At 48.1% G+C, this 24,023-nt stretch overlaps 1 protein-coding gene across 1 annotated transcript in view; it reads right to left on the reverse strand.

The window, feature by feature from the left end:
• Scml4 (Scm polycomb group protein like 4) overlaps positions 1-24,023 on the reverse strand; it is a 47,865-nt gene that overhangs the window by 12,997 nt on the left and 10,845 nt on the right. The window contains exons 2-4 of the mRNA XM_051164163.1: positions 21,416-21,545; positions 17,243-17,443; positions 13,182-13,376 (exon numbers count right to left, since the gene is read on the reverse strand). Of these exons, the coding sequence (XP_051020120.1) occupies positions 13,182-13,376; positions 17,243-17,443; positions 21,416-21,545 (526 nt within the window). The remainder of the gene's footprint in view (positions 1-13,181; positions 13,377-17,242; positions 17,444-21,415; positions 21,546-24,023) is intronic.

Consider the following 24,023-nt stretch of genomic DNA (forward strand, 5'->3'; position numbering starts at 1 on the left):
TTTTTAAATTATCAGGACCAATAAATTATCAGCAAGGTTGCAGGATGCAAAAATCAATACACAGAAATCTCAACTGTATTTCTATATACTTACATTGAACAACCTGAAAATGAAATCAAGAAAGCAATTCCATATAATAAGACTGAAAATAGTGAAACCCTTAAAAAACAAATTGAACAGAAGAAGTCTCAATTTATATTCTGGAAAATACATAACATTGTTGAAAGAAGATAGAAATGAATGGTGAAAATATCATATTTATTTAATTATTTAATTATTAAGTGTCAACACACTAAAATTGTTCAATAAAATCAACACAACCCCTGTTAGAATCTTGGCTAATTTCTTTATTGTAATTAACAAGCTGATTTTAAAACTCATGGAATTACAAAAGACCAGAGGAATTAAATTAACAAAGAAGTAGAGACTTTACACGTCACAACATCAAACTTTACAACCAGGAAATAGTAACCAAGACAGCACAGCTCTGGTTTGCGGACGGACATTCGGATGAGTGAGGCAGAGCTCAGAGCCTGGAAATAGCCCCATTTATCTACGCAGCTGTCGGTCAGCTAAGGCCCATTAGTGAGGGAAGAAGTCTTAACAGACAGGGCTTGGAAAACCCACCACACGAGAAATAATGGAATTCGACCTTTCTCTACCTTGTAGGAAAAATCAACTCAAAATGAATTTAAAAAAAAAAAAAAAAAAAAAAAAAAAAAAGCCTTAAGAAGAGATGTACGAGGCAAGCACAGTCTTGGATTTGGAAAAGTTTTCTTGAGATTCGGCATGATCTGGGTGTGGTGGCACGTGCCTCAAGCCCTGGAACTCAGGAGACAGAGGCAGGTGGATGACTCTAAGCTCTAGGCCAGCTAGTGCTACCAATGAGAACTTGTCTTAAAAAAAAAAAAAAAAAAAAAAAAGGTTTGACGTGAGCCACAACAAACCAAAGTTTATCTAACTGGATCTCATCAAACCTGAAAACGTTTCTTCTTCAAAGGCACATTAAGAACTCAAAACCACGAGTCAGGAGAGGATTCTCAGCTGATAAGGAACTTGAGTCTAGACCGTTACCTGACGACTCAACGTGAAAAGACAACTCTGTATAAGTCAGGCACAGTACCCTCCTCCGCCATCAGTCAGATCCAAACCACAGTGGCGTCCCGCTTCCCACTCCGAGGACAGGCGGCATCATCAAAGGGGCAGGAGAAACACTGGTGGCCTAACACACTCAAGGCCTCTCAGCACCACAAAGCTCCCCCAAAACGGATAACAAGCGCTACAAAGAAATTACAGCTCTCGCATACAGTTGATGACTAAAAAGAGGCTTAGCCGCTTTGGAAAACAGTTAGACACACTAGGTAGAATTGCTACATGGCTCAAAGGAAATAAAAACATTTGTCTATACAAAAACTTGTGCACACGTGTTCATGGTACTATTGTTCCAAGACGGAAGTGATCCAAGCGGCAACTAGCTGATGGATGGATTATACCTATACGACAGAACTGTCTCGGCATAGAGAGAACAAAGCACCAATGCATGCTACAGCACGGACACATGCTGCAACACAGATGCAGGCCACAGCACCAATGCATGCTGCAGCAAGAGGCTCACCGCAGCACCAATGCGTGCTGCAACATGGATGTAGCTGCGACACGGATGCAGGCCACAGCACCAATGCATGCCGCAGCACAGATGCTCACTGCAGCACCAATGCATGCTGCAACGTGGGCGCATGCTGCAACACAGATGCCAGCCACAGCACCGATGCATACCACAGCACAGATACAGGCCACAGCACCAATGCATGCCACAGCACAGATGCTCACTGCAGCACCAATGCATGCTGCAACATGGACGGGCCCTGAAGCATTATGCTCAGGGAAAGGCAGCAGTCACAAAGGATCACGTAGTCAATGATTCTGTTAACAGGAAGTGTTCAAGACAAGCGTTGCTATGGAGACAAGAAGGAGACAGTATTGTTTACGATGCACCCGGATTGTCTTGATAGTCTGCTATAGAGAAGGCACGATAGTTCAGCCATCTAAATTTGGAAAGCACAGAAGCAAATGGACAACCATTCTCCAAAGGTGAACTGTAGGAACGGGGAGCACGAGGACCCCCATTAATTGGCTTAAAACCCGCTGATGACGCCGGGGGAGAGTAAAGTAATACACACCAACCTCCAGGCTGAGACCTGCATGACTCCGTCAAAAGACAAAGATGACCTCAGAGCCAGGGCACGCTCCAAGGGACACTGGTGCTTCCAAAGTCCTGCCTAGGTGGGTAACTCTGGGGGCGTGTCCCTGCACCTCACACCTGGCTTGAGAACGGACATGAATGGACACCATGTTCACATGCACGGGTGTTGGGGGTGAGGCCTGGAACCCCAGGTACTTGGGTTCTGAGGTAAAATGACTGCCAAGTTCAAGGCCTGCCTAGGCAACTTAGTGAAATCCTGCCTCAAAACAAAACAAAAAAACAGGATGGGGGGAGCACTGAGGACACAGCCCAGTGGTGCAGCACATGGCTGGTAAGAGCAGGACTTCTAGTTTTAACTTTCAGTGCCACAAAGAAATAGAAAGCAAAGGATTGACACAACAGGTCCACTTGAGCCTGATTAAAACACTACCTTCCCTCATCTGTGTCAGCTGGAGTGCTACCCAGCACACCGCATGTGAAGAGACCAGAGGTCATGACCATGCTACAAGCCTGAAAAAGACTGAGCAACTGCTGTGGCGATTCCCTGGTGTCAAATGTGTCCTTCAGGCAGGACAGGCCACAGCTTTAGGTAAAACAGGGGTCACAAACAACGGTTATTATCCTCTCAGGGCTCTGGAGGCGCTAAGTGTGCCGTGGAGGAGGCAGAAGGGCTAAGCGCCTTCAGTGTAGAGGAGGGGCCTTCTCACCGCCACTGGCTTCTGTGGTCACTCAGACCTGGCCGTTCCTTGCCTGCAGGGCCATTCCTCCAGTCTCCCTGTGGGCAATGTCTGCACTCCTGTCTCCTTCTGCTTTGAAATATCCCCCAATCCAAGGGAAACTCATCGACTAAGTAAGGACCCATTCACAGGTCCTAGGGGCTAAGACTTAAACACACATCATTTGGGAGGACACAGTTTGGCCGAGGAATGAATAAATGAGTTTCGTTGGTGGTGGTTTTAAGCCAGACTCTCACTCAGTAGCCCAGGCTAGCCTGGAACTCACAATGTAGCTCAGGCTGGCATTGAACTTAGAGCAATTCTGATAAACACTGAGATTACGAGTATAAATGACCACACATGGCTGCTAATTTTTTATAATCTTGTATTTTAATATAAATCCACAAAATACAACGAGCAAATCAAACTATGACATCATTGATGAAAGAGAGGCTTGTCAGGAAGGAGTGAGTCCATTGAAAGGGAGTGAACAGTACTGTTTGTATTATTCGGCCACAGTAAAAAACAAAAACAAAACAAAACAAACGAGGAAGGGGCACGTTAGCATTGGGAACCCATTGAGGTAGATTCAACCTCTGTCTTCTACAGCCAGTAACTGAGCCTCTTATTGAAAAATGTCCTGGAGAGATGGCTCGGTGGCTTAAGAACATGCACTGCTGTTCCCGAAGACCTGAGTTCAGCTCCCAGCACCACACTGGGTGGGTTTGGAAGGGAGGTTTACAACTGTCTGCTTACGCTCTCTTCTGGCCGCTATTGGTACTGCACTCACATGTACAAAGCCACATAAATAATAATAATGAAATAAAGTGAGCCAGGCACGGTGGCACATACCTTTAATCCCAGCACTCTGGAAGGCAGAGGCAGATGGATCTCTGTGAGTTTGAGGCCAGCCTGGTCTACAAAGCCAAGGCTACACAGAGAGACCCTGTCTCAAAAAACCAAAAAAACCAACCAAACAAAAACCAAAAAACTTTCCCAAGGAATCTTACAATCTCCCCCATAGCTAGGCCACCGTGCTACTAATTAATTGTGTGACACTTCTTTCATATCTAAGGCCAATTGCTTTTGCTTTAATATAAAAAATAACTGCCGGATACAGTGACTACTCTTTTTGTTTGTTTGTTTGTTTGTTTGAGGCAAAGTTTGTCTGTGTAATATCCCTGGTTGTCCTGGACTCACTTTGTAGACCAGGCTGGCCTCGAACTCACAGAGATCCACCTGCTTCTGCCTAAGTGCTGGGATTGAAGGCGTGCGCCACTAACCAGAGAGGTAGATGGGCTACAGTATGCAGAAACTTCCAGTGGCCTACAACCTTAACCGCACTGTGATGTACAGTTATCATCTGAATCCTCTATTTAAAGTGAGCGAAACAAAGGAGAGCGATTTACTGGCCGAGAGAACTACTTTCGGTTTTGCGGCAGACCAGTGTGTGAACAGCAGATGGGGCCAGCAGACCTAGAATCGTCCACAACAAGTCTCCTCAGAGGCTGCACCTTCCTTCCACACAGACCTGGAAAACCACAGGCCCGCCAGGAAACGCGGCTGGTGCCTATTCCCTCCCGGGTCCTCACAAAGCTCCTTCTCATGAGAAATAAGCTGTCTGTCCCCAGCGAAGAGAATGCAGCCGGGAGAAAGGGGGGCGGGGGCGCTGTGGAAAGTGCCAGCTGGGCAGAGGCGGGCCTCGGGTACCTTTCGAGCCCCGGCGCCCAGAGCCCAGAGAAGCCGCGTGTAAATCGTTGTGTCTCTTTCGGAGAACGGATAAACTAGCTTTCTGCGCACCCACAAGGGCATCTGACGAGGTCCCTTTGGGGGTGGGGCGTCTGGGGGAATTTTCTGGAGAGCTTTGTGTTTCTTATGGGTCTGTCTGGGGACTGTGGTTTCCGCGGCTGCTGGGTCATAAAAGCCTGTACACGGATGAAGCCAAAGAAAACTCCGGAACAGGCAGGACCTCCTGACTGCCTAAATCTCCCTGCTTGAGGAAAACAGTTCCTCCCTCTGCCGGCGCCCTGGTCTGGGGGGTACGGTGGAAGTGAGGGGGGGCCTTTCCAAGATCCTTGTGGGCAGAGCACTCACTTCTCAGGCCTGGAGAACCCCAGAGGGAGAAGCAGCTGAAGAAAGAGAGACAATGGGGCTGGAGAGATGGCTCAGCGGTTAAGAGCACTGACTGCTCTTCCAGAGGTCCTGAGTTCAATTCCCAGCAACCACATGGTGGCTCACAACCATCTATAATGTGATCTGATGTCTTAAAAAAAAAAAAAAGAAAGAAAGAAAGAAAGAAAGAAAAGAAAAGAAAGAGAGACAAGGAGAACCCCAAGAGACCGAGGGAGAAAGACCTGTGTGCAAAACAGACATGCAGAACAGGCGGCAGCCTTCTGTGCTTAGGCGCCCGCTTGATTGAGAACAGCCACGGAAGCCTGGACCATTGATTTTCCTCAGTAGACCAAACCATTACCTTACTAGGATCCTCTAATGAAGGCCTGAAATGCAGCAAGATCACTACCTGCAAAATCCCTCTCACAAAATGCCTCTTCAGCCACTGATACCCAGAGACCCAGACAGACAGGCTTTTCCACCATGGCCACTCTCCAGCCTAACACACACACACCTGCACACTCCACCTCCTCTTATTCCTCCCACATCAATCATAACTTCCCAGTTGAGGGAGCAGCTGTACCGAGTGAGCCCTCGGTAGAATCATTAAGGCTACCTTGCCCCAGGCTGAGAGGCACAGCCTTTCTCATGGATGGTCTCGCCCTCTGCAGCTCTGCCTAGTTCCTGGGCAGTGTCCAGAGGGCTTCAGCCAGAACAGCTTGGCCTGCCTACACTAAGTGCTGGCAGCACTTCAGATCCCAGTCTCAAAGGCCAAAGTAGAAAAGGCTGGACAGAAGCCTACCGGGCGCAGCTTCCAAGAGCTGTGAAATACCTGCTAGGGAGGCCTACACACAAAAGCCCGGAGTCTGGAGCCCAGAGCAGGAGACCTAAGGGGAGAAGCTGGAGGCAGGACCAGGAGGGGAAGAGCTCAAGCGTCTCCCCTCCACTCAGACACAGACACAGGTGCCTCTCATCCTACCTGGGTGCAGAGTCCTTATCCCTGGCAGCTTAGCCTATGCTCCCGAAGGCTGCAGCTCCCAACACGTGTCAGATTCTGTGGAGCGCAGGGGGCCTTCCGTGTCCTCTGAGGGACTCAGAGGTGGCAGAAACCAAACACCCACCCTTGCACTGCAGCTCTTGAGGAGGCTCTGCTCACTGAGTTTTCTGTTCCCAGGTCCAGCCCCGCCCTCCTTCTTAGAGATAAGCAATTCTTGTTTTCCCTTAGGTCCTCGGTGGCCTCATGCCTGGCCTTCCTGGTTCAAAGGGCACCAGGCCACACCACCTACAGGCAGAGCAATCACTTCAATTACATTTTTCCATTAACTTAGTCTCTGGCCAGTATAGATTTTTCTCCTTTAGCTTGCCCCCCCCCCCCCCAGCTGGATTACTCAGCCCGGGATCCACCCTGACTCCTCTCCGGCCCATTTTAGTGCATTTACATTTCCCCTGTCCTAATGAGAGGCCCAGGACCAGCATCATTTTTAATGCCCGACACCTGAATTTATTTCACTCTCCAGCATGTTTCTGCTTTGCCCGAGACTTTGTTCTAAGCTATGGGTTGATTTTCCTCCCTTGGAAAGTTGGACCAAAGACAGATTTGACTGAAGTCAGCTGTTTAGAATAATGAATTCCCTTTGGGCTTTGAGAGGAGAGCAGGCTCCATAACCACCTTCCATGGCACTTGGCAGCTCTGCCAAGCCTCTACCCCAAAGCATATGGGGAACCCAAGTGGGAAGAGAAGGCAGGCTGAAGGGACAGTCCACAGTCCTGACTGCTTTCTCAACAGCTCCCATGCTTTTTGGTTTTTTATAAATTTGGGGGTTGGAGTGATGATTCAGTCGGTAAAGAGCTTGCTGCACAAGTGTGAGGGCCTGAGTTAGAATCTTAGTGCAAGCACACACACACACACTCTCACAATACAAACACACACACTCACACACATACACAAACACATTTACACTTTTCACACACACACACACACACACACGTTAATACGCCAATTAATAAGCTCCAAGTTCAATAAGAGACTCTAAGAAAATAAGGTGACAAGGCCAGAGAAATACCACAGCAGTGAAATCAGCTCTGGCCTTTTGTAGAGCCATAGCTGTGTTCTCAGCACCCATCCCAGGCAATTCACAGCCTCCTGTCACCAGCTCCAGGATCTCTGAAGCCCTCTCTGATGCCCTCTCTGAACCCTGAGGGGGCCTGCGCTACTCACACACATGTGCATACAATTAAGAAGAAAACAAATCTTTTCTTTTAATGAAAAGGTGGAGAGAAATTGAGAAAGACTGCCAATGTTGACCTTTGACCTCCATACACATGAACACATGTTTACCCACATGCACACATACCCCCTGTCTTAGTTAAGTTTTTTATTGCTGCAATGAAACACTAGGACCAAAAGCAAGTTGAGAAGGAGGCAGAGGCAGGGGATCTCTAAGAGTTCGAGTCCAGCCTGGTCTACAGAGTGAGTTCCAGGACAGCCAGGGCTACATAGAGAAACCCTGTCTCAAACAAACAAACAAACAAACAAGTTGGGAAAGAAAGGGTTTATTTGTCTTATAGCTCCACATTGCAATCCATCATTGAGGGAAGCCAGGACAGGACAGAAACTTGGAGGCAGGAGCTGAAGCAGAGGCTATGAAGAGGTGCTGCTTAGTGCTTGCTCCTCATGGCTTGGTCAGCCTGCTTTCTTAAAGCACCCAGGACCATCAGCCCAGGGCTGGCACCACCCACGATGGGCTGGGCCCTCCCTCATCAATCACTAATTAAGAAAATGCCCTACAGGCATGTCTATAGACTGATCTTATGGAGGCATTTTTTTCAACTGAGGCTCTCCACTCACTGATGAAGCTAGCAAGTTGTCATAAAACTAGTCAATACACCCCCACTCCGCATATCCTAAATAAGCTGTATACATATACACACTAAATAAATGCAGGAAAAATTAAAAATGGACCTTGGTCAGTAAAGCACACAGCAGGCATTCAGCTCTAGAGCAGTCAGAGGCACAAGACTGGCTGATTTGGATCAACCAGTTTTTTTTTTATAAGTTGTCTAGAATCAAGAAAGGGCTCATGAACACAACCAATGCCATCTCTTCACAGTTGACTGTAGGCATAAGGTTACTGTGTAGTTTAAATTCTGATTTCTTGTCTAAATGTTGTGTGAACTCTGTTCCTCGATTGTCCCCTTGATATGTCAATAAAGCAGCTTACAGCCAACCAGTGAGCAGGGGAGGGAATAGGGCTGGACTTCCTGCCAGACAAGGAGGGAGGAGTTAGGAGAAGAAGCAGGGGATTCAGCAATGAATAGAGGTCCAAGGAAGATCAGGAGGAAGGAAGTGGAGCTGTGGAAAGCTGCAAAGCACAAGTATTGCTGGGATGTTTGCTGGGAAAAAGACAAAATAGCACAGAGGGTTAAGAACAGATTTAAACTGCTCAGGTTGTGTTGTGAAGCCTTGTGTTATAAAAGAATCTCAATTATTTGTATGATAGGTTAAGAAATAAGCTAAGAGAAACAACACTGTTTTAGAAAAATAACATCAACAGTTGATTCAGAAAGAAACCAGATCTCATCTGTGGGAAAGGCTGCTGGCCTTTGGGATAAGACATCAACACAAGACTCTTTTAGTTTTGATTTGGGCTCAGGTTGAAAGACAATGGCCATCATATACCAACAAAAGTATAAGAGCACCAGGGAAGCCTTGTGGAAAAAAGATGGTGGAACTCTTTGTAGTGGTTTGAATGAGAATGGCTCCCATAGGCTCATGTGTTTGAACACTTGGTCCCCAGTTGGTGGAACTGTTGGGGAAGGATTAGGAGGTGTGTCCTTATTGGAGAAGGTGTGTCACTCTGGGCTTTGAGGTTTCAAAACTCATGCTACTCCCAGTGTGCTCTTAGCTTCCTGCTTTCAGTTTGGGATGTGAATTCTCAGCTGTTCCTGCCACCATGCCTTTGTTCTGCCGTCATGGACTATAATGTTCTGAAATCATACACCCAATTAAATGCTTTCTTATAGATGCTGCCTTGGTCATGGTGTTGCATTAGCGATAGAAAGTAACTAAGACGCTCTTCTCTTTTGACACCATAGAGGATCCTGATGTTACTAGAACTATACAAACAAAAGGTACCCAAAGTCTCTTTTCAGCTGGAGTGTCATGGATGCTAAGATCTGCATCATTGTCTGTCTGTCTGTCTGTCTGTCTGTCTGTCTCTCTCTCTCTGTCTCTCTGTCTCTCTCTCTCTCAGACACACACACACACACACACACACACACACACACACACACACACACACACAGTGAGGGATGGGGTCCAATTTTACTCCAGTAAATGATTAACAGCGTCTAGTATGTGAACAAGACCGAGGAGGCTGACCAAAAGGCTGACCAGAAGCCAAATTATATAGAAGTACCCAGTCCATTCCCAATGGCTTTAACCTTACCACATGAATGGTTTGGTATCTGTCCTCTGCAGCTTGCGCTATATACTCAATTACTATCCGAGCCCATTGGAAAAATCTGAGAGACTACATACAGCTGGCAGAGGAAAAGAGGAATAAACCTTCAGAGCTCAGCCTGCGTGCTGAGATTGTTGTGGCAAACCAAGAGTGCGTGTTTCTCAAGAAAGGCATGGCCATCAGGAGAGAGCTGCAGAAGTGCCTTGGGTCCATGCTGTAGGACAGGCATTAGCACAGCTCACCCCTATGATCGCGCCACACTGGACCCAGGAGAACCACAAGTTCTAGGCCCTGTCTCCAAAGTCCAAGGGCTTCGGTGGGGGTGCTTTAATACTTGCCTAGAATGTTCAAGTCAAGGCCATGACATCCCAGGACCAAAGAGAGAAAGAAAGACAAAGACTAGAGGTGATCCCCAAAGGCAATGTAGGCAGCTAATTAGAAAAAAAGCAGCAAATATTTGTCCCTGTCAAGGAGCAAATGGGTGACAGATGGTAAGGTGACCAAAAAACCCACTTTAGAGTCCACACATGGCAATCAGCTTCAAACACTTGCCAGAAACAGGGACCACAGTGCCATGGTACAGCAGGTTCTGTCAAGTTAAGCCTAGTGGCCTCTTTCCTTTTCTCCTCCCCCATGCTGCCATGAAGGGTTCTGAAATCAAGCAGGATTTGCTGGGTATGGGAGGGGCCAAGGGCTGGTGAAAGAAACCAACCACGCCCACCTTCACCACTGTGGATAAGCGACCTGGAAACCAGCAAGCTCTCTGAGGAAACTAAGTTAGATATCACACCAATCTGAGCACACTAGCTGTTGATTAAGAACATTTTGTAACATGAAAGGAACTGGAAAAGTCACCAGATTTGTCTGAAATCTCATCCATAGTCGAAGAAGAGCTGCTTTACGAGGGCGGACTTCCGGAGCAGTGGGAAGCACGAATGTGGACTTCCGCAGCAGTGGGAAGCACGGATGTGGACTTCCGCAGCAGTGGGAAGCACGGATGTGGACTTCCGCAGCAGTGGGAAGCACGGATGTGGACTTCCGCAGCAGTGGGAAGCATTAATGTGTCCTCCTGACCATGTCCTAGGGGTCTCTGTTTGATCAATGCCATGAGGAAAGGGTTTGAGAAATGAAACCATTTCTCTCCGCTAGGCTCACGCCGAGATCTTATAGAAAATTAACTCCATGTGTTTCTGAGTACACTATGTTTGGAGGGGACAGAAAGGATACCCTAGGCACACCCCCTACTTCTTGTTTAATGTAGAAAGTTCAGGACCGGAGAATTGAGGGGACCTTTTGTAGCTCACATAGAGACACGAAGAACAACACAGAGGTATAACGGCCTCTACCTGCACTAACCATACTGAGCTACTTTTATTATGGGAAAGGCCAAATGCCTCCCTTCTTTCAAGGTCCAAGTGGAATCAAAGCTACACTGTGGGCCAGGTTCCCGACAGTATCCAAGAAACCCTACTGGAAGGATCTAAATGAATCCTTCCCTACTCTCCTCTTTTGGCTTGAGCTACAGCCTTTCATTCATTCACTCATTCATTAATTCATTCATTCACTCACTCATTCATTCATTCATTCATTTTTTTTTTTAAAGATGACATCACTGTGTAGCCCAGGCTTGCTTCAAATTCGCCATCATCCTGCCTCCACCTCCTGGGTGGTATGTTACAGGAATGTGCTTGTACACCAGCTTGGACAGATAGTCATTTTTATTCTAAGTTTCTCTTCTGTTCTAAATCTGTCTATGAGTAAAGACCTCCAGGTGGAACTTTATTTTTCATTATTTGTGCTTTCATTCCTCAAGAGCTTTCCTGAGACTATGCCTTGCCATGACAGGGCTTTCACACAGTGCTGTGGACAGAGGTAGGTTTGAAAGTTGTTTTTAGAATCCAGATTAGTAATGGTGAGAGTTAGTTGCCAGTGTGACAGAATCAGAACCGCCTGGGAGATGGGTGGGTCTCAGGGTGGGCTGGGTAGTTTTATGTCAATTTGACACAAGTTAAAGTCATTTGAGAGGAGAGAACCTCAACAAAAAAAAACCACATTCGTAAGATCAGGCTGCAGGCAAGCCTGAAGGGCATTTTCTTAATTAGTGATTGACGGGGAGGGCCCAGCCCATGGTGGGTGGGGCCAGCCCTGGGCTGGTGGTCCTGGGTTCTATAAGAAAGCAGGCTGAGTAAGCCATGGGGAGCAAGCTAGTAAACAGCACCCCCCTGCATGGCCTCTGCACCAGCTCCTGCCTTGTGGTTCCTGCCCTGTTTGAGTTCCTGTCGTGGCTTCCTTCAGTGATGGATGGACTACAGTGTGGAGGTATGAGCCACATAAAGCCTTCCCTCCCCAGCTTGCGTTTTGGTTATGGTGTTTCATCACCACAATAGAAACCCTAAGGCACAGGGCATGCCTGCTGGGGATGGTGTTGTGTTAACTGATGTGAAGAGACCCTTCTCAGCTGTAGATGGTTCTCTGTTTATGGTCTGTATAAAGTGAGAAAGGGAGTGGAGCCCTAACTGCATGAATTGTTCTCTGCTCTCTGACTTCCAGTGCGACCTGCACAGCCGCTTCCATCTCCTGCCTTCTTGGCTTCCCCACTGTTATGGTCTCTGTGCTGGAATTGTGAGCCAGAGACAAAACTTTCTCCCTTCAGCTGCACTTGTGTTGATCATAGCAACAGGGAAAGAAAGAAAGACAAAGATGAAGGCCCTGGCTCACCCGCCCCCCCACCTCTGCTCATGCGTTTCCTAGATCAGCAATGCTACTTTCAAATAAAGAAAAAGCTGGGTGGTGGGGGCGCAGACCTTTAATCCCAGCACTCAGGAGGCAGAGGCAGGTGAGTTCGAGGCCAGCCTGGTCTACAAAGCGAGTCTAGGACAGCCAAGGCTACACAGAGAGACCCTGTCTCGAAAAACCAAACAACAACAACAACAACAAGATATCTCTGCTCTTCCTTGAGATTCTTGCTGACTGCTGCAAACCCGTGACTAAGGAAGGAAGGAGCACCTGCAGAGGCAGATGATGCTGAGGCATTGGCCTTTGTGCCCCACCCACTGGCCAGTTTTCAGCCTGGGCTCTCCTGTGGCGGTGCTACCCAAGGCGCTCAACCTTTGCTCGCTTCCCACTGTGATAAGAGGTAAAGACCAGGTCTCAAAGGAAGGCATATTTGATGCCTTGATCCAGTTAAGTTCCTACAGTGCCTCATGCGTCACGTCCTTGGCTCTGTAACTTCTTCATGTAGACCGGCATGTACTTCTCCAGACAGGAAGCCTACACCCGCCCCTCAGCCTAGATCCTTTGGGACTGTTTAGGTCTTTGGTTTCAGAGTCCTTCAACTGCTCATCAACAGTGAACAATTAGCCAGAGTTTCCTTACAGTAGGGGGAAGAAAGTCAGAAGGTGTGATGTGGTGTCATGGCCTAAATTCTACGCATATAGGCCAAAAAGCTAAAATGTCAGCTCTCAGGAGCTGAGAGACTACGTTGACATTCAGCAGAGGATGGAAACAGTCTGGACTCCAGAGTTCCGGTCAGCCGGGAGTCCTCCTGGGAGTCCAGAGAGATGAACGTATAAGCCTCTCTAGGACAGCAGCCCTCCTCAGCAGCTATCTCATCTGCCAACCTTGAGGAGAGAGCGGCTGCAGCCGGCAGGGTGGGGGTGAGGGTGGGGGTGGACAATTCTGCCTTACCTGACTCAGTCCTCCCATCCTCTCTCTCCTGGGCCTTCTCGGAGGCACCGATGCTCCCAGGGAAGGGCAGGTGGCTGAAGAGGTTGTCACACAGGAGGCTGCGGCACAGTTTGGTGAGGAAGCGAAGGACATAGCCCACGCTGTTCACCACAGGCAGACTCCTCAGGTGTTGTTTTCCATCAAAGGAAGCAGAGACTGGAAAAGCAGAAATAGCAACTTAGAGCAGGACAGTGGGAGTTGGGGGGGAAGGGCAATTCCTTTTATTTGCAAGTGGACCGTGCTAAATTGCACTGGAGGTCCCGCTAATGCCCTGTTTCCGGTCTAAGGTACCACTCAGAACAGCTCGCTGCTGTGGTTGTCACATATCCCTTGCCTCTTTGGTCTGTGACAGCCTTTCCCTGCTTCTCATGACTGTGGCAACTTTGACTCCTTGCTGTTCAGACACTGTGAGACCTGTTGCTCCTCAATTTGTCTGACATTCTTTCTCACGGCAGGAGTCATGGGACTGGGGACGGACAAGAAAGGCTACAGAGACAAGGAAGCCTCACAGCACACCAGACAGGGGCCATGGGACAGACACAGGGCTCTTCTGGGGGTCCGAACCTTCCACAGTTGGTAAATCCAAAGCGTCCCACACCCTTCCATCCTGCTCTCTGTATTCTGGTCCATGGGCCCAGTCACCAAGTCTGCTCATACCCAAGGGTAAAGGGAGTATTTGGCACCACTTCCTGACCAGTACAGGGGCAAATCCCACACATCACACATAACTCTTCTGCAAGGAAAAGTCGCCTTTTCCCCATCTTTATTCCCATCTCACCCCTTTATTCTTTATTCAGACATTTTACTAAGCTCAGTGTGATTCAGGGTACATGTCTTATGTCCTGGCTTATCAGAGACAATGCTATTTATTTTGTTCCTCAAGTTGCCCCAGGTTTCATTTGGGGAGCTCTGTTGGGGTTGACTCCTGTGTCCCTTCAACAGGACACTTCGTGGTGCAGGGCACTTCAGTCTGTTCCGAGTTCATCCCTGCTCCGGTCTTAGAATCAGGCACTCGCCAACCGCCCTTCTTCCTTGGATTAATAAGCAATGCAGAGAAACCCAATCCGAGGACCGGATGAGCTCGTTCCTACTGGGTGTCAGTTGAGAGCACTGGAGAGGTGGATGTGCACTCTCCTGTCGATGTTTCTACCCAGGAGTCCGCCTCTTTATCCGTGTCCAAAAGAGGACACGGATAAAGATGCTCAAGTTCACCCCCGGGGATGTCATGAGTAGGGCCTCATGAGAAGAGTCACTAAAGGGGTCTTCACAACAACCTTTCTACAGCAACGCTGGCCTCCAGCTCTACACAGAAACCAAATGGAGAAATGGCATCGGCTCCCTGGAGGCACCGAGAAGGGCCCGTGCCGTCCCTCGCCTCTCAGCCCCTCAGAGCTGCACACCAGCTCCAGTGTGAGGGGCATACAAAGACACCTTGGAGAGGCCATCCTAGGCTCCACCCCGGCCCCCCCCCCCCCCGCCACTCTCAGCAACTCCTAGCGGGCAGCCAGCTGGTTTGCATCGTCTCTCCTGAAGGCTGGCAGGTGGCAGGGGGCAGGGGCTACCGGAGCTAGTTTTTTTTATTATAACTAGATTATCCAAAGGATCCATTTATTACATGTGGCACTTTTCAGTTTGGGAAGGCCTCTCTGGTACTCATTTCCTCACAGGTCTCCTGACCTCAGCCTGTGAGGATGGACCGAAGGCGGCCTATTGTCCCCGAGTTACAGAGAGGAAGCTGGGGAGAGACCGAGGCTGGGTTTTTCAATTCATGTGATTTCTATGTGGCACTCCTCATCTAAAACTCCAAGTGGCTCTGATCCAGAGGCCAGCCACAGAGCATCACCACGCTTATCCTGACCCTTGGCAGATCTTCTCTTAGTATAGGCACTGGCTTAAAAAGGCTGAGAGATGTGGAGGCTGCCTCCAAGGCAGGAGAGTCTCAGGACCTCAAGCCTATCCATGAAGTCACGCATGTGTTCATGGGATTGCATATGTAGAGGGAAACCCCCATCTCTTTCATGAGGCTGTAGTCCTGAGTTCATAAATTCTCCATCTTGGAGGTGTGGCTAAGGTAGAGCATCCCAGGTGTGCTGGGAAGGATGACTAGGCTCTGTGATGTTGCTCCCTTCAACTGTGAGAGTGTTAGGATCCAGGCAGCCTCCTCTAGCCTTTAGGTTCCTCCCTGATTCTGCCAGCACCCATACACCCAGCTTCAGTGTGCTGTGTTGGGGGATATTTAGGGAGCAATGCCCTGAGGATCAGCTTCTAAATGCTGAGCTAGTACCTGGCTATTTCCCCTGAGCCCGCCTCTCTCCGAGCCACATTGATGCTGTCCCGTAGCTTTGCTGAGCCTCCATTTCCAACTGTAACATGAAAAGCTATGACCCTATACTTAGTGCCTTCAAGGTGGAGGCAAGAGGCATTGGTTCAGTGCTAAAGCATCCTCCAGGACATCAGGGAAAATGGTCCATTCTGGATTCCTGGGACTTCCCTCTGTCAATCTGGTATTGCTTCTCCCCAATGCCAAGGCTCTGAGACAAGGAGCAGGAGGAACAGGAAAGCCAGGCTCTGGATCAGGGAGTGCAGAGCCTTTAAGACAGGCGCCATGATGAAGAAGGAGCTCAGACACAAGAGCCTCTCCCTCAGGGACAAGGACAAGGTAAGAGGGTGGCTCGGGTGGAAGGCAGGACTGGAGCAGCCTGACGAGCCTCTCCTTTTCTGCCTTGTCCACGTGTCCTCCTGTCTACACATCTGCTGACGCCCTTAAATGAGTCCGACACACACACACTTGCACCTAGCTGAGGTTCCTCTCTTCCTTTTCCTCCCTACCTTCCGTTTTCTTCCCTTCCCTCCTCCCCTCCTCTTTTTCTCCACCTCCTTTCTTTAGTTTTTGAGACAAATGTCTTAGAACCCTCTGTGTAACTCACACACTGGCCTCAAACCCAAGCTTCTCCTGCTCCCGGCCCCACAGTTGTAGGACTCCAGGTAGCCACTCCCATGGCTGCTCCCTCCTGACTCAGTCTTAGCTAACCCTGCAGCCTATTGCCAGGAAACCATCTGCCTTGGCCAGGATGCTGAGCCAGAGAAGACTCCAGCTTGACTCTCCAGCTAATCTTCACTAAGGAAAGCCTGGTGGTTCTGGTGATGCCAAGAGTTGTACGGTGTGGGATAAGGAGGCAAGAGTTGAAAGAGTCAGGGCTCTTGCACTCTACCCCTCCCACTCTGCAGGCAAATCTGTTCCTCTGGAGGCCGGCAGGCCAGGGCTGAAGCCGGAAGAGAGCTGTGACCTTATTTATAGAGGTGCCCGCCTAGGGTAGGTTGAAATTGAGAGGTTTCCCCTGTTATCTTCCATGGTGGTGAGTGCTGTGAAAGAGGAATAGGTCAAAGAAACTCTGATAAGTCAGACAAGGTCAAGAGACGAGAGGACTCTGATAAGGCAGCATTTGAGTAGAACTCCCTGGAGCATGGAGCGTGGACCACCAGGGTAAGATACTCCAGAAGATAAGAACAGCACGTGCAAAGGCCCTGAGGCAGGAGGAGAGTTGAAGAATGCAGGAAGAATAGCAGAGAAGCCATCTAACCGAGCTAAATATGAGATAAGAGAGAAGTGACCCAGAGTTTGGAGAGGGAGCCAGAACCATCTTGCAGAGGCCTACAGACCTTGTAAAGATGTGAGCTGTTATTTGGACATAGGAGTCATTGGAGGGTTTAAGGGCAAAGGACAAGTATGATTTTATCTTAAAATGCACTGTGGCTGGGGACGTGTTGTGGATATGTTTGAATGGTGTTGGAAGCAGCAAGAAGACATGAATCAAGGGTGAGGACCCAGGAAGTCAGTCTTGCTGTCTAGGTCTGGCAGCTGTCCTTCAATCACCCTGAGGGATGCTTTCTGCTCACTAGTTCACAGAGGCCCTGGAGCCCAGCAGGCCAAGAACAAGCCCCAGCCACACCCACTGTCCCTACAGGGAGATGGCTACACAGAGAGAGACCGCTAGCGTCCCTCCCATAGCCCTAGATCTTACCTGACACCAGCTCACCACGGTAGCCCTGCTTGACAAGGGAGAAGACCAGCCTTGGCTGGTGCGCACAGTCGATGCATGCCTGCACTGCCTGCTGCAGGACGGCCGCAGGCCGCTCAGGCCCCAGGCGCTCCGGAAGCTGCTGCAGCTTCCTCCTCTCCAGGTATGGCCCTGCATCGGCCTGCTTGTTAATGTAGAGGCACACTGTGGACACAGAGAACACCACATGTGAGATGTCTAGTGTGGCCTGCAGGTGGCGTAGGCTGGGGGCACCTCAGGCTTGCACCTGGCCCTGGCCTTAGGAAAGCTGTAAAGGACAGACCCGGGACTGACCCTCCTAGTGTACAATGGTAGAAAGGCTAAAAAAAAAAGCTGCACTTGCCAACTGCCTGAGCTTGCTCCAGAGGAAGCCTCCTAGAAGTGGGCAGAGGGATAGCTGGGTCTCCTCTAACTGTGTGCAACTGTACAGAAGAATCTGTTGGAGTTATTTTTGTAAAACTGTGTTTGTTTCTCTCAGCTTCTTTCTTTCTTTTTTATTTGAGACAGGGTCTCTCTGTGTAGCCTCGGCTGTCCTGGACTCTCTTTGTAGACCAGGCTGGCCTCGAACTCACAGCAATCCGCCTGCCTCTGCCTCCCTCAGCTTATTTCTTAACCCGGCTATCACACAAAAGAATTTGACTCTTTTCCATTTGTTTAAAAATAAGCTTTACAACACAATCTGTAGCAGTTTAAGTAGATTCTTAACCCTCTATGGTTTTTTTTTTTTTTTTAACTCCCAGCAAACATCCCAAGGATACTTGCATTTTGTAGCTTTCCTAGGCTCCAGCCTCCTGCTCTTTGTTAGACCTCTGCCTGTCACTGAATCCACTCTGCTGAATCCCCTACTTCCTCCTCTAACTCCTCCTCCCCTGAATGACAGGAAGACCAGCCCTATTCTCTCCCCTGCTCAGTGATTGGCTATAAGCTGCTTTATTGACATACCCAGGGAACAATTGGGGAGCCATGTTTACATAACATTGAGACAGAAATCAGAATTTAAACTACAAAATAACCTTATGCCTAAAAGGATCATTATGGCCCATATGGACAATGTATATATAAAGGTATTTTCATTTGGTTAGGTACATAAAAAAGTCTCTTTCCTCCTCTTCCTCCTCCTCCTCCTCTTCCTCCTCCTCCAAGAAAAGCAGGCTATTTCTCTGTGAACTTGCACCAATAAAAAAACTTGTGTGACATTAATCATTCTAGAGGCAATATGAGGTCCCAATGGGATTGTTATTTATACTTTCAGAAAATAATGGTCAAAACCCATCAGTAATTCCACACTTAAAGATTTATTGTTTTTACGTGATGTGTATAGGTGTGCTTGCCAATAAGTATGTCTGTGTGCCTGTGTGTGCAGCACCCTGGAGTCTGGTATCAGATTCTCTGGAACTGGAGTTACAGACAGTTGTCAGCCACCTTTGGGTGCTGGGAACTGAACCCAGGTCATCTGCAAGAGCATCAAATGCTTTTAGCCACTGAGCCACCTCTCAAGCCCCAAATTCCTCACACTTTTAAGATAATATATCTCATCATAAAAATTTGAATACAAATTGTATTCATTTACATTTTGACTATGTTAATGTATTATATATTACAGATGAGTATATTTATATAACATAAATCTACATCAGAATGTCTCTAAAATTGTTTTCCCATGTTCAATAAATTTTCAGCAGACCACAGGGGGAAATCTATGAATTTTACAATTAAAAGGGAAAATATATAGCTATCAAATCCTTTTTTTGTTTGTTTGTTTTGGTTTTTTGAGACAGGGTTTCCCTGTGTAGCCTTGGCTGTCCTAGACTCTCTTTGTAGACCAGATTGGCCTCAAACTTACAATGATCTGCCTGCCTCTGCCTCCCGAGTGCTGGGATTTTAAAGGCGTGCACCACCACACCCAGCTCAAATCCTTTTTAAAAAAAAACATTGTAGTCGTAATAGTAGTAGTAGTTGGGGTGTGTGTGTGTGTGTGTGTGTGTGTGTGTGTGTGTGTACCAGGTGCACATATGTAAAGATCAGAGGATTAGTTGAGGGAATCTGTTCTTGCCTTCCACCATGTGGGTCCCAGGTATTGAACTCAGTTTACCAAGCTAGTTTGGCAGCAAGCACCTTTACCCACTGAGCCATCTCAGGGACCACCATAATTTCTTTTCTAGTGAAAGCATTTCTACTGAGAAGACTGCTAAATGAATTATTAATTATTATTATTATCACATAGCTAATAATAATTATATTTATGTGATTATAATAATAATGTAGCAGTCAGTTGGCTGACCAGCTCAGATACAAGATATCAGTGGATACAAGTTCAACTTAATTCAGTTCTGTGACAGCAGCCTATGTGCCCACTCACAACTATTATACCTGTCATTTGGCAATAACTGCCCAACAGGTCAGCCTGACACCAAACTGTTCTGATGCAATGCGTCCTGTCTTCTGCTGCCAGCTCAGCTGTTTGAAGATTTAAAAGTTAACAATTATGTTATCATGGCCTACTTAGAAATGACTCTTCTCAGCTCTCCATGCTCCATCCTTAACAAAGGAAGACTTTCCTAGCTTGTCTCTTGAGAAAAACTGTTCCCAAAGTAAGGTGGAAATGTAATTTCCTTGCCTTCCAGGGGCGTACTAACGTTCCGCCTTACGATTGCTGTTGACAGTGTAAAATAGATCCAAGAAATAGACATTTTACAAGAATAAAGTAAAACGGAATGTTAATAGCCGGAGTCATGTGTCCTTCCACACATCAATGGCTTCTCTTAAATATCTGTCTTCCAAGGATTGAGAATTTCATCTCAGAGGTCACTGAGTGTTAAGAAGGACCTCAGGAGGTGGCTGGCAGGGCTTTGGAGAGGTCAAGCAGTGACAGCAGACAGACACCTTCCATGCTCTCAGGTGTTACTATGGCTTTGCTTGTGAAGAAATGGAGGTGGGCATGCCTGGGGGATGGCTCGGATCTGCAGTCAGGGCTGCAAGGAGGAACTTGGAGACAGTTCCTTCTGAACCCCAAGAGTCCATTCCGTTCTCTAAGGCTGCGCTCCCTTCCCCTCATCTTGCATGATCTGAAAAGCAGTTAATAACAGGCCCGTTTGCCAGGCAGCCAGCGATGTGGACCCCGCCTGTTCAGTTGTCAAATGCCGAGGCTCACCTCAGGCCATGAAGATCCAAGGGCAGCTGGACTTCCTGGAGGGTACGTCTGAGCTGAGTGTGAGGCAGCAATGGGGTGACCAGACAGGAAGAGACTATGCTAAACACCGTGGAAATTGCCTGGTGAGTGGAATCACCGGGCGAGGGTTGGGGTGGGGGGCTAGAACCTGCAAGCGCTTCCTCAGCCATGTGAACAGGGTTAGTCTTTACCCTCCAGTGGGAGGGGCCTAAAGGGACTTAGTGGGATGGGAGCAGGGAGTGAAGTTGTGGTGAGGGGCCAGAGAGAGTGTGTGAGTTTGTATGCGTGTGTGTGAGAGCATGCCTGTATAGCCATCTAACTCCTGGTACAAGATGAAGCTCTTGGTTGGCTGGCTGATACATCAGCCTATTGGGGGGGGGGGGGGAGGGAGAGGAAGGAATGACTGAGTGCTACACTGACTGAGTGGAAGGAGAGGGCTGAAAATGCAAATACAAACCTGATCCCCTCAGGTGAGCACACCCAGATCTAGCCACTGCGCTCACTTGTACACTCCAAAGCAACCAGCTGAACTTTCACAACATTTGCAGAAAACAAAGTTTCTAATAACTAAACTGCAAGACAAGGAAACATGAGCTTTCAGAGACTGGGGGGCCATCCTGTCTGCTGCCCAACTACCACACCAGGTCTTTCTTTGAGCTATCTCAGAGAACTTTCCTTTCCTTTCCTTTCCTTTCTCTTCCTTTCCTTCCTTCCTTTTCTTTCCTTTTCTTTCTTTTTTAGAAACAGGGTTTCTATAAGCAGCCCTGGCTATCCTGGAACCCACTCTGTAGACCAGGCCTTAACACAGAGATGAGCCTGCCTCTGCCTCCTGGGATTAAAGGCATATGACACCACGCCCAGTGAAACATCTCAGAGAAACTTAGACTCATAAAGTAGCTATTAGACAGAAGAACACCTTGTGACTAGACAACCATATTGCCACCTTGGAGTCCATCTGCCTGACCTACCTGTGAGAGCCTGTGGGACCACCAAGCTGGGGATGGTGGCTGCATCCTGAGGGATCGAGCTGAGGTCAGGTTCTGGGGTACTCCGTGGAGGTGACAGGGCCAAGGGAGTCATGAGCACCGGAGACTTGATCTGCAAGAGAGTCTGTTTAATCAGTGACTATCTAGAAATGCTCTCTATTACCAGCCCGATCTTTCCCAGATGTCTGTTACCCCTCAGTCCTCTTCACACTCTACACCTTTCTGCTCCTCAGCTTTGGGAAAGAAGCTTCAGACACAAGTTCATATTCAAAGTTCATATTTGGATTATACTCGGAGGATAGCTCTGTACCCTTGCATTAGTGCTATCCAGGGAATGACAGCTCCAGACAGTGGGTATAGGGATATATAAAGGCATTTAAAACACACGAGCCCCCTGAGAATAGGATGTAGACTGCAGGGCAGTGTCCTGTCCACACCTCTGTGCTCTGTGGAATCCCGGTGACATCCACCAGGAGGGGGACCTTGGTGCTCTTCTCGCTCCCTGCTGACCTCACAGTGTGAGCACCTCCAGGGTGCTGACAAGTTGTTCTGTGGTAACTTCCTTTAGCCGACCCTCAGACACAGCCTAGATGGGGACAGGAATGGACAGCCACCACTGTGATGGTCTCCCCTGAAACCGCATGTGAGAAGATGGAATTTACACTAATGGAATTGGCGAAGACCAGCCAGTGATATGGGGTCAACAAGTGACTCTGCACCTGGTGCGAGTTTGTGTCAAGTGATGGACAGCAGTTGGGGATAAATGGGGACAGATGCCCTAGGCATCAGGAGGTTCAAAAGATTTTCAGTGTGTAGGCACATTTCAAGAGCCATTGCTCAAGTCCCAAGCTTTTCAACTTTTTCAAACAACCTCTTGTGGGTCTCATAAAAATGCCAGTTTTGATTCTGAGTTCTTGGGTAGGATTCTGCATTCTAATGACCCCACCCCCTGCCCCTGAGGTAGGACATCTCTGCAGATCCATGAGCACCCTTTGGACAGCCAGGTATTATGTTCTGTTGTTAACTCACATGCAAACACATCCTAACTTTCTTCTAGACTTTTAGGATGAACTAATAATAGTGATGGAAAAAGAATGCTCCAAATGCTGTGAGCCCATTGTCTCAGTTACTCCTGTGTTGCTATGAGAAGGCAACTCACAAAAGAAAGCATTTCATTGAGGGCTGGTTTACAGGGTTAGAGGGTCAGTCCATGATTATCATGGCAGGAAGAAGGCTGGCATGGTGCTGGAGCAGTAGCTGAGAGCTTTACATCCTGATCTGAAGGTGGGGGAGGAGAGAGAGACAGAGAGAGAGATTGAGAGAGAGAGAGAGAGAGAGAGAGAGAGAGAGAGAGAGAGAGAGAACGCAGAGAGAGCAGAGATTGGCTCTAACCTGGACTTTTAAACCTTGAAGCCCACTCCCAGGGACATACATCCTGCAAGAGGCCACACCCACTCCAACAAGGCCACACCTCCCAATCCTTCCCAAACAGTTTCGCTCCCTGGTAACTAAGCATTGAAACATATGAGCCTGTGGGGACCGTTCTCATTCAAAGGATTATGACCGCTGTGCTATATGAATCCATTGAGTCATTCTACAGACAGGTATTATCCTGTTTTGAGCCAGACTCTCTCTGGCTATGTTGTGACACAACCAGGAATAAAAGAAACCAAAATTTACTCTCATGAAGCTAGTGCTGTCATGGGGCAGGAGAGGCAACGAACATAACAAAATGTGTGTTATAGAACGTTAGGAAGTGAGACGAGCTGGCACTGGCAATAAGGGAAGGGGCTAGAAAATAACTGAGGAGGTGTACATTGTGAAATTTAAAACAGAACGGCTTGGGTCACATTGCATAAAGAGGGAACTGAATTAGTAATATGGTTGTCTAGGGAAAGAATGTTCTGGTAGTGAGTGCGTCAAGCACCGCGGTCCTAGGGTAGGAGTCAGGGTTCCAGGGTGAGGTTGGAAAGGTAAAGAAATGAGATTGGCTATAGTGTCAGAGGACACGCAAGGCCTCTGGCTGTCACACTGAGCGCTTTGAACAGGCAACTAACGCTTAACGACCTTTCTGGCCCTTCCTGTTCAAAAGAGGGTCAAAGGGACAAGATGGAGGGCCGATAATGTAGACAGATGAGCAAGAGACAGCTGTAGGCGATCTGGTGACAGCAGTGCAGGTGAGGACTGAGGAACCGTTCTAGATACTTTGGGAAGGTGACAATGTGTCTAGGTAGGACGAAATCACAACTGACCCTGAGGATCCGGGCCAGGGAGGCTTCGGGCTGTGCAAGGCTGGGATTGCAGGTGTGCTCCACCACAGCCACGTGAGTTGAAAGTTTCAAGGGGGATGGTTCTATCTGAATAAATTTAGAAAACAATGAGGAGAAAGGTACAGGAAGCAGGAAATAAAGAGAACCATTTATTGGAGTTTTGTCATGGAGGGGGACAGAGAACTGGGCACAACAATGGGTAAAAGTGGAGAGAAAGGGACAGACACTGAAAAGAAAAAACAAAAGTCAAAATAGCGATGTTGGCAAGGTTGTGGAGAATCAGAAACGCGTATATACCAGGGATGTAAAATGGTGTAGCC

Source organism: Acomys russatus, chromosome 21, assembly GCF_903995435.1.
Source record: "Acomys russatus chromosome 21, mAcoRus1.1, whole genome shotgun sequence".
Lineage (NCBI taxonomy): Eukaryota > Metazoa > Chordata > Mammalia > Rodentia > Muridae > Acomys > Acomys russatus.